Genomic DNA, 12,006 nt, shown 5'->3' on the forward strand with positions numbered 1-12,006 from the left:
CACTTTGTAATATCTGCCTCCCTCATTTTAAAAAACAACTTTGAAGGTTTCTTCATTATCTAAAGGCAACATTCTATACATCAGCTCATAAAGGGCTTGTAATTTGTAGCCCACAAAAATTCGTCGATCCTAAATTGTAGATCTTTGAAGTGTTGGAATACTATCCTGTCTAATATCATGAATTTCTAAGAAAACATAATATTAGAGTAAATAATATTACAGGAATCAGAACATAAGATTTCCACAACTGTCTGGTTTGGGATAAAATATACTGGCATTATTGTGGAATCAATTCATTAGTCATAATAAATTGTAAGTTGCTGAAGGATAAGGTTTCTTTTCTTTTTCTCTTGTATCCCTAGTTCTTAGCATTGTAGATATTTAACAAGTGCTTAGTGAATTAAATTGAAATATATGGTGTCCATCAAAATATGACCCTCCTTACTTGTCAAATATTTGCCCTACATGATTACTCTTTCTAGCCCTAATTCTGCTTTCTTTAAGTCTGTCCTAGTTCTCTCTTCTCCATGAAGTTTTTTAGAGAATCCCAACATTCAACGATCTCCTTCTCTATATATACTAAACTGCTATATATATACTAAACTGCTTTTTTCCCCTCCCACTCATTTAAGCCAGAGCATCTGTCTTCTTAGGTGATGCAATACATAGAGTGCATGGACCTAGAGTTAGTAAGAGTTGAGTTCAAATACAGCTTCAGACGCTTACTAGTTGTGTGACCCAGGGCAAGTCACTTAACCTTTTTGGTCCAGTTTCTTCAACTGAAAAATGGGAATAATAATAGCAACTACCTTCCAGGATTATTATGAGGATGAAACGAGTTAATAATTAAAGAGCAATAAGAGCATAGTTAATGCTATAAATGCTAGCTATTATTATTTGCCTTTGTTAATGTGTATGTCCAATCTCTTTACCTAAATTCCCTCACTGGGTCTTGCCCCATGTCCTATATATGTATACACACACATACACACAAATATAAAACTATATATGAGAGAGAGAGAGAGAGAGAAAGAGAGAGAGAGAGAGAGAGAGAGAGAGAGAGAGAGAGAGAGAGAGAGAGAATATAATAGGCAAAAGTGCTCATTACTGCTGCCAAATTTGTTATAGTTTTCAAACCAGCATATTCTGGAAACATGAATGAAATATCTGATAATTGTAGGTACTTTCCTAGACTCTGGAGATATAAAGAAAAAAATGAATAGTCTCTGGCCTCATGGAGGTCATGACTCACCTGTTACAATTTGTTTCTTTACTTTATTAGCAACCCATTTGTCAAAACAGAGTAGAAATAACTTTCATCTCTGTAGTTTCCCAAAAAGAGGTGTGGATTGGAGGAAGGGTACTAGCAGTCTCACTACCACTGGTACCATCCTCCACTTCTTCATCACCATGACAAATGTTCTTAGCCTCTCCTCCTGAGACCTGCTCCCTCCCTCATTCTGAGGGTTTCTTAAATTCCTATCATAGCAAAAAAAAAAATGTGTGCCAAGAATAATAGTAAGAGAATTAAGGAAAAATAACATTAAGGAAGTTAGCCTAGCTATCCTGGATCTCCAAGTAAATTATAAATCAGAAACCATCAAAACAATCTAGTATTGACTAAGAAATAAAGTAATAGACTAATGGAGTAGATTAGATACTCAACACACAGCAGTAAATGTCCAGAGTAACCTAGTATTTAGTAACTCAAAAATCAAACTTTGGAAGAAGAACTCACTACTCAACAAAAACTTTTGGCAAAATTGTAAAACAATATGGCATAAACTTGGTATAAATCAACATCTTAAAACACGCTGTCTAAATTGATGCATGATATGGAATAAATGGTGATACTATAAAAATTAGAGAAGCACAAAATAGTTTACCTGTCAGTCTGATGGATAAGGGAAGAATTTATGTTCAAATAAGAAACAGAGAACATTATGAGGCACAAAATAGAAAACTTGGACTATATTAAAATAAAAATGTTCACACAAACAAAAGCAATGAAACCAAGATTTGGAGTAAAACAAAAAATTGGAAAAAAATTTTATACCACCCCTGACAAAGGTCTCATTTCTCAAATATATATAAAACTGAGTCAAATTTATAAGAATACAAAAGATCCTCCAATTGACAAATGGTCAAAGGATATGAATAGATAGTTTTCAAGAGGAAAAAGTAAAATCATTATTAGTCAGATAAAAGTGCTCTGCATCACAATTAATTAGATAAATACAAATTAAAACAACTCTGAGGTACCATCTCAAACCTATAAGACTGGCCAACATGACAAAAAGGAAAATGATAAATGTTGGGGGGGATGTAGAAATATATTCTTGGTGGAACTGTGAATTGATACAACCATTCTGGAGAGTAATTTGGAATCACACTCAAGAGCCAAAGTGCATACTCTTTGACCCAGCAATACCACTATTGGGTCTATATCCCAAAGAGATCAAAGATAGAGGAAAATAACCTAACTGTACAAAGATATTTATAAGATCTCTTTTTTTTAGAGATAAAGAACTTGAAATTGAAGGGATGGATGTCCATTAATTAGAGAATTACTGAATAAGTTGTGATATATGATTATAATGAAATGCTATTGTGGCATAAAAATCGAGGAATAGGATGAAGTGAGCAGAACCAGAAGAACATTGCACATAGTAATAGCAATAATGTATGATGATCCAATAGATTAGGCATTAAATACACAGTAGTAAATGACCATAGTAACCTAATGTATAACAACCCAAAGATCCAAGCTTTTGGTAGAAGAACTTACTATTTAGCAAAAACTGCTGGGAAAACTGGAAAACTGTGGTAGAGACAAGGTACACACCAATACTTCACACAATGTATCAAAGTAAAGTCAAAATAGATATATCATTTAGAAATAAAACCATTAACAAAGAGGAACACAAACTAGCTTAACAGGCAAATTGATAGATAAAGGAAGAATTTATGTCCAAACAAGGAACAGAGCATGTTATGAGATATAAAACAGATAACTTGACTACATTAAATTAAAAATGGTTTTGCACAAACAAAACCAATGTGACCAAATTAGAAGGGATTTTTCTTTTTGGTTTAGTCTAACCTGCTTTTCATGGATTCCAGCAGGTCAATTCTGGTCTCCAATTTAATTATTACTTCATTTGATTTCTGTTTCTCTTTTTCCATTTGAGCAATTTTGACTTTTAAGCTATTATTTTTTTTGTATTACTTTCATTTCTTTTCCCCACTTTTCTTCTCATTTTTCTTCTATCTTTTTTGCTTGTTTTTTTAATTCCTTTTTGAGTTTCTCAAGAGCTTGTGAGTAATTTCCATGTTGAGGGGGATTTGGCATGTATTTGCTAGTTTCTCACTCTCTTCTGTTGCTTCTATAGTATGCTCTTCTTTTCCATAGAAATTTTCCAGGGTCCAGAGAGCTTTTTTTTTTTTGCTGCTATTGTTTACTCCTTTTCCCACTAGAGGACTGGGATTCCTGCATATTGGTGGTCATTGTTATCTTGGTTTCTGCCTCACAGGGCTTTGACTTGGAACTATCTTCCCTTCTCTGCCAGAGTCCTGAGTGAGGGCAGATAGATCTGTGGTGTTTTTTTTGTATAGTGTACATCAAAGTGTTTTACCCTGTGGCTATCTTCCTCAGCTGCTGTTGCTGCTGTCTTTATCTGTCTGTTTATTCTATTGCTGTTCCAGCTCTGAGCCCCACCTCCAGTAGCTAGTATTTTCAAGGGTAGGACTCTATGGCTGGGTTGCTGCCCCCACTGTCAGACAGAGTTTCTTGCTATTCCTGCAGTTTTACTGCCCAGGCCTGGTCCAGTCCTAAGGGATGAGTCTATGGTGCTTTCAGCCAGTCCCCAAGAATTTGGAGGTGTCCCTGGCCCTGGCTCTGACTCGGGCATGGTAGGTGGGGGGAGGAGTGGTCAGTCTGCACTTTTCCTTGTGCAGCTTTGTATCCCCTTCTTTGTACCCAGCTTTTTCCATGCTTTATTGCATGGGAATCACCTCTCACTGCCTACTTTTCATGTTGTGTCCAGTGGAAGACGCCCTGTACTTGTCAGGTTTTGACTTCTGACCTTTTGAGATATTTTGTAATGATTGATTGGGAAGAAAATTCTGAGAGATTACAAGTTTTACCTGCTACTATGCCACCATCTTGGCTCCTCCCCTCCCAGGATTAGAAGGAAAACAAAAAACTGAGAAAAAAAATTATAGCAAGTGTCTCTGTCAAAGACCTCTTTTCTCAAATATATCGAGAACTAAGAGTCAAACATAAGAATACAAGGAATTTTCCAGTTGTGAAATGGTCAAAGGATATGAACAGGCAATTCTTAGATGAAAAAAATTAAAACTATCTTCAATCATATGAAAAATGATCCAAATTACTATTCATTAGAGAAATACAAATTAACCTATCAGATTGGCAATATGACAAGAAAAACGATAAATGTTGGAGGGGATGTGGGAAAACTGGTATACATACACTGTTGGAGCTGTGAACTGGTATAGCCAATATGGAGAACATGTAAAGGGTCATAAAATTGTTCATAGCCTTTCACCCAGCAATAATAATATTGTATTCCAAAAAGATCAAAGACAGTGGGGAAAAAAACCTAATCCTACAAAGATATTTGTAGCAACCTTACCCTGAGGGGAAGTTCATCAAATGGGGAATACTTGAACAAGTTGTAATAGGTGCTTGTAATGGAATACTATTGTGCCATAAGAAGTGCCAAACAAGATAATCACAAAAAAGAACAAAGCCCAGCAAAGATTTATGTGAAGTGATACAAAGTGAAATAAGCAAAATTAGGAGAACAGAGTACATAGTAAAAACAATAACGCAGAATGATCAACTGTGAATGATTTAACTATTATCAGCAATGCAAGGAATCATGACAACGCTAAGGGACTAATGACAATGAAGGTCATCTTCCACCATACAAGGAACTGATGTAGTCTGAATGAAGATGGAAGCATACTGTATCTACTCTATAACTTTTTCTTTAATGTAAGAAGCATGTATCTTGTTTTTTAAAACATGATGAATATGAAAATATGTATTATATGAGAATACATATATAATCGATATCATATTACCTGCTGTATTGGGGAGGAGGATGAGGTAGGAAGGCAAGACAACATGGAATGCAAAATATCAGAAAATAGTTATTAAAATCATATATATTAAAATATATAAAAATGTAATGTGGGAAAATATAAAAAATAATTAAAATATTTAAATAAGAAAAAAGTCACTAGTGAGGAATCTGTGATTTTCCTCTTATTTTCCTAAATTTGGATTATATTATTGCTTGTGAGTTTCTTCAGAGGAAGACCTTTACTTGGTAAATTTTCAGCTCTGCTCAATGTGTCTGCATAAGAAATGCCGTATAAAGTTTGTTGAATAAATGAGGTATAAACTACCCATAAAAGTAGTGTCTTTTTGGAGGGATAAATGGAAGGCTGGAATGAAAGTACCATGTTAAACTAGGAAAACATTATTTTAAAATTTTGAGGGACGATATTTGACTCAGAAAACTTTTGTTTCCTGTTTTTTTTTTCCTTCTAGTAATATACCCAATCCAGTACCTTAGTGAAATAACACACACACACACACACACACACACACACACACACACACACACACAAAACCCAGCACACTGGCTCAGGAAATAAAATAGATAAAATTACAGGGGGTGGAGAAAAAGAATAAAGAACCTCTTTTGTGAGATTTTGTAGTTTGGGAAATTTAGCAGTGATAGTATTTCTATTTTTCATGATTTAAAATATTTTGGTGATTTATTAGGACCAAGTGAGAATCTGTTGCTTTATAAATAAATATAATGCTGCTAATGTGAGAAAAATAGCATTAATGGGTTGCTAAAGAAGCAGGCCATGGAATAGGTCAGAACTTTATTCTTTGCAAAGTTTACACAAGTTATCTGAGTCGATTGTGAAAGTATTGGTCAATCTGAAATACTGTAAATGAAAGATTTTTTTTTAAACCCAAGGTCACTATTTACTTCCTCTCTCTTCCCCTCACCACCCCCTTTTTGAGTGGGTTTAATTAAGTAGTCATTAAGTTTCAGTAAACTGGGGGTGGGGTACATACAGAAAGTATTCTTTAACTAATTCTTTACACAATCTCTGAACTTGGAAATATTCCAACTGTGAACATGCCTGCGTTTTTAATGATGAATCAGAGTGGAGGTCACAACTTTAGCAGGCAGTGGGAGGATACAGAGAATCCTGTTTGAACCCTGGCAAGGAACGCGTGAAGATTTGTTGAGTTTTCTGGTTTGGTATTTGTTAGCTATTTCTTTAAGCTTTGCTCAAATTTCTGGTAGGTGGAACATTTAGTTAGTGGACTTTATTCAGGCAGTATTTTTTCAACCTCTGTTTGAAATAAGATCTCATTTGGAGGAGTCAGAAGAGAACATTACAGAGTCTCAGCAATAATAGCTCCTAAATGTGTCCTGCTTCCAGGTCTAAAAAATGAGATTTCCAGTAAAAATTGCTTTACTTCTGTTATGGAATATCTGTACTGCACAAGGTAAGTATATTGGGGACAGGCTTTTGGTTCTCTGTATGAAAACTAAAAAACATTTGTTAATATATTTTACATAGAAGTACTGGGGAAGGGGAATCAAATGAAAAACTCTAACTGTAGTCTTGTTCTATAGTTTATTGAGAGCTGATACACATACGGATTTGTTGGACATGAAATCTATTTCAGTGGTACATTTGGATTTTCTTTTCATTTTTTATTTCTTGGAAAATACTATGAATTATTTTTGAAGTAGTCATTTTTGAGATCAGCGGTTTCTGAAAGAGTATTTACTCAATTCATTAAGTAAAATATTTCCAAAACAAACAAAGTTGTTTTGTTGAGGTTTTGTTTTACTCTTCTGGGGACTTTTCATGAATAGTCTATGGGATGGATTTGTAAATTATATGGCAGAGATAGTAAACAACCATGCTATTATCACTGGATTGATAGCTAGCCTAGATAGGATAATTTCCTAGAGGTCAATTTTTTTTTCCTTTTCAATTGCCAATAACCAGGTGTTTGTTTGTTTTTTTAAATGTGAATCTACCATGAGCAAAAATTCCTTACAATGACATCAAAAATATCATCAATTCAAATTCGTAGAAAATTAAATTTATGGATTGATAACTTTGTTATATATTTAAGTTCCTTTCAAGTAATTAATTACAATATGAATTACAAGAAAATTCTCTATAAAATGCAATAGTCTAGTAGGAAAACAGAATGAGATAGGCCTTTCTCAGAATGGTGAGAAAACTTATGAGTCAGTTTCTATTATCACACATAGATTTTAAGTGAGTTTTAGTGTTTCATAGCGAATTAGTAGATTTGGCTTTGGGCACTTTACTTCTATTGCTTCTAAGAAAAGGGATAACTGGTTTTGATATTTGTCATGTGTTTAATCTGCCTGGATTAAGTATCTTTTATTTGAGGACAAAATCATAACATAATATGAAGAATTCTGAATTTGAAGTCAACCAAGATCTGGGTTCAAATCTTACATCTGATATTAACTAAATGTGTGACACTGAACAGTTCGTGTAATCAGCTTGGGCTTTAGGACCCTCATCTGCAAAATGGGGACAATGATACCTTTAGCACCTAACTATACCAGGTTGTTGTGAAGATCTAATAAAATTCTACATGTAGAATCTTTCACAAACCTTTAAGCATTATATAGATGCCAACTATTATTATTCTTAGGATTATCAGAAATATTATGTCTATGTAGTGTAATATTATACATATATATATTTAAAGTTCACAGATCACATGTTAAAAACTCGGCTTAAAGACTGAGTTGAAACCTTTAAAGGATTAAACAAGTCAGAGTATAAGTATGTAGGTGTAGGGATGCATTGGTAGCAATTCCAGGCATAAGAATTAGAGGAAAAAAAATTATATATGGCAAAGAAGTATCATTTGTGTTAAGGATGGGGATAGGTGAGGTGGGAGGGAGGGGTGGTAGCTCAGCTTAGGCTGGAAGATAGATTATGTGGAAAGCAAGTAATTTTTGAGGATCTGGAATGTAAGGTCTAAATAAAGAGTTTGAATATTATCCATTTATGATTTTATTTACTTATTTTGCAATGTCATATATTTTTATTCATATGTTTATAGGGTAAGTGTTGACAATGGCCTATCCTCCTACATGATGGGAATAAGGAGTACAGAAGGAAGGTAGAATAAATAGTATATTTTCATTGATTAGATATGAGACATGAGGGAAAGGGCCAAACATAGCTGAAGGTAACAATAAGGTTTTAAAAACTGGAATGAAACTAAACAATTGCAACAAAAACAAAGATAAACATTATAATTACAATGACCCAACTTGGCTCTAGGGTATAGCTGATAATGTATATCTCCCTCCCTTCTTTGCCAGGATAGAATATTTTCTATATGTTGTCATTTAGAGCTAATATTTTATTTACTTTTACTTAACTCTGTTTTTTTGTCTGTCCTTTTAAAATCATTGTTACAAGGGGTGTTGTATGTACGGGGGAGGGATAAGAATATGTATATTTGGAAATAAAAGTGTTCTAAAAATAAAAAGTACCAGCCTGCCCTATTCTGCTTACATACATATGCCCAAATGGTCCACATACCTGGATTGTATAATGTTCTTTCAAGGCCTACTTCCAATAAGTTCTCTACTGTGAAGTCTTCCTTGATGCCTTCAATTTCTCTTAAAGGACATTAACTTGTTCTCTTCTGTGCAAATATCATATTTTACCTTTTGCTGTATTTATTGATTTTCATGTTATATCTCTCCTAATAGAATGCAATCTCCTTGAGGACAAGGATTATATCTATTATCTTTATATTTCTAGTACTTAACATACTATCCTACACAGAGTAGGACACACACATATATATGTGTGTGTGTGTGTGTGTGTGTGTGTGATATATATATATATATATATATATATATATGTATATATATATGGGGAGGGGAGAGAAAGATAAAGAGAGAGACAGACAGACAGAGCATTGAATTACTCAGAACTCCAAGTTGTTGTTGATAAAAGGTGAAACAAATGTATAGTATAAAGGACAGAATTCTGTGGCATATATTAGAAATTTCTTTGAACATATCTCATCCAAAATTTGTGAATTTTTATGAAGGAACTATATTGCATTCTGTATTTCTCTATCTTTTTTTTACAAGAATATTATGTGAGAATTTGACAAACTCTTTGTAAAATTAAGATACATTACAGTATGTCCATGCACTCTTAAATACTTAGACTGCTCAGCACTGAGGATGATCATATATGTGAAAATCTGTGTCATAGAGATAATTGTTCCCTATTGTTTTCTATTACATACTGTTAGAGTTTTGACTATGATTCTCACCCATATCCATTTCACTTTTTATGTACGAGACTTATCCATTACATAAGGCCACATTTCTTCATTCATTAGCTTTATCCATTGAAGAACTTCCATCCTACCATTCTGCTTCTGATTCCTACTCTATTCTCATTGTGTCTTTAAATTCAAACATAAATATCTGGACGATTGAGATCAGGTTCCTAGAGTCAGATATGTGAAGATTCACTGTGATTAAAGTTGCATTGAAAAATATTTTTAAAGTCTATTTTAAAGAATTCAATAAAGTTATCAATCTCTGCACATTCTATTTTCCATTGTAAAACCTTTTGACCCATGATTTTCTCAATCTCTAGTGCTGTCTTTAAGTAAAATACCCCAGGCTATGTATTCTTCTCTTCCCTTGTGTTTATTTTCCATAAGTTTTCCTGTGGCCACACTAGCATAGCACTCTAGCAAAATTATAAAATGGGAAAATTGTTTTTTCATGTCTACTTTCAGAACCTTTCTCCTGTTGTTCTACATTCCTTTTTCCTAATACTCCATAGCTACCCAATATCCCCTATTTTGCAGCTGCACTCATAGAAGCAATTTGGTATAATAGAAAAAAAATAATGAGAGATCAAAGAAGTACAATGAAATAAGTGTTTAACTCAGAGCTTGAGAATCTGAGTTAGAATAATGACTACTATTACTATCTACAGGACTTGAGTGACTTTACTTCTGCAGGGGATTCCGTTTCCTCATCTGTTAATTAAGACAGTTGAATCACATAGAGTATTAAATTGTTCAGGAGTTCTCCAAGTTGTTGAGGGTAAAATGTTGGATAGTTGTTTGGTATAAAGGGAAAAGTTCTGATACAGTGTTAGAAATTTACTTGGGCATATCTGAAATTAGATAAGATCTTTTCTACCTCTAAATCTATGGTCATATGAACTGAATAGATTTTGGTTCTGACACTTACCAGTTATTAGGCTAAGTAATCTTGATAATCTTATGACATATCCAAAATGAAAGCAACACTATTAAATTATTTGTTTTGTGGTACACAATGGCTACTAGAGAAGTAAAAATATAATTTATATTGCTTTGATCTGACATCAAAAATCAAGTTTTATTTTTCCATGGAAAGAATTGTTGCCTTAGCATCCATCACGTGGAGCCTTTAGCTGATTATTTGAAAGGAAGTATCATGATATGAAATGGCAAGAGCATCTTATAGGAGTCAGAAAATTTTTAGTTCAGTTGTAGCTTTTGACAATATCATGATTCCTTGGGCAAATCTCATAACCACTCAGGACCTCAATTTCTCCATCTATAAAAGGGGAGGGATAGACTGAGTGATTTCTAAAGTCCCTTTGAAATCTGAAGTCATATATTGTGGACATTATTTTATATATCTGAATTTCAGTTTCCTTATCTGTAAAATAGGTACAGTAAAGATTTATTATGAAGCTCTTAAGGTGCAATGCAATTGACCAAATGCTTTTAAACATTTACTACATGCAAGACAATGCTAGGTACTGGGGGATAAATATAATAACTTGAAAAAGGAAACAGTTGCTGTCCTTAAGGAGTTACATTTAACTGGAAAGATATTCTATGTTAACAGATAAGTGAATACAAAGAACAGTAAATCTTCAAAATTTATACATATTCCTATGATTTTATTAGTAAATGGATTTTTCACTTTGTATTAGCAATGGCACATTCAATGATATTCTTGGAATAGAAAAAATGAGAGATTGGATATGCACAAGCTTGTGGCAGGACTGGTATCCTTCACTGATCTTATTCACGCTACACTTATAAAGAGCTCCTTGTGAATTCATTACATATGTCCATTATTTGCATTTAAAATTTAAGTTTGGGGCTCTAATTATGAACCCAAAGCCCAGGGCAAGTTCTTTGGGCTCAAAGTCCAAGCAAGCAACATCAGTGATACTGCTTAGTCAGGAAATAAAAGTGTTAGCTAAACACCATGTTAAATAAACTCCAGTCTACAGCCACTGTCAGCATGTAATGTGACGTTTATTAAGATTCACTAAAACAGCAGAGGAGGAAAGCATTTATTGTGCTGTACATTTTACATGCTATAAAAACTAAACATAATCTAAAAATTAAATTGTTTTATTGAGATGATAGGATTTTTATTCCTTAGAACTAACACACTATTGAATCTAAGATGGAAGGTAAGAGTTATTGTTTGTTTCTTTTTTTAAGTGATACTTGAGACAAACTTTCAAGCAAATTTATTAAACAGTTTAAAAGCAATTCTTTTACATGTCCCTAATTGAGTGCTATCCCACTTACCACACTGGTTTTTCCAAACCTTTTCATCCTTCCCCAATTCTCTTATGGTGCTTCTTCCCTTTACCTTCTAAGCTGAATACTTTATCTCAAATTTCACTGAACTATTCTCTCCTCTTTTTCATCTCATACAACCAAGAGGCCTTCTGATACTTTCTCCTCTTTTACATAATAAGGTAGGCTCCTTCTTGCCAAGGTAATCACTTCTCCTAGATTCTCTAACAAATTATTTCCTTCATCATCATTCTCTTTTGTGAGATAATATTTATAAAGTTTTTTTAAAACAATGCATGTCCTAT

At 33.5% G+C, this 12,006-nt stretch overlaps 1 protein-coding gene across 1 annotated transcript in view; it reads left to right on the plus strand.

Annotated features, from left to right (window-relative positions):
• Positions 1 to 6,201: 6,201 nt before the first annotated feature.
• The window catches only part of CFH (complement factor H), a 126,005-nt gene continuing 120,200 nt past the window's right edge, over positions 6,202 to 12,006 (plus strand). The window contains exon 1 of the mRNA XM_007481005.3: positions 6,202 to 6,565. Coding sequence (XP_007481067.1) covers positions 6,508 to 6,565 — 58 coding nt within the window. The 5' untranslated portion in view covers positions 6,202 to 6,507. The remainder of the gene's footprint in view (positions 6,566 to 12,006) is intronic.

Source organism: Monodelphis domestica, chromosome 2 (genome assembly GCF_027887165.1).
Source record: "Monodelphis domestica isolate mMonDom1 chromosome 2, mMonDom1.pri, whole genome shotgun sequence".
Classification (NCBI taxonomy): domain Eukaryota; kingdom Metazoa; phylum Chordata; class Mammalia; order Didelphimorphia; family Didelphidae; genus Monodelphis; species Monodelphis domestica.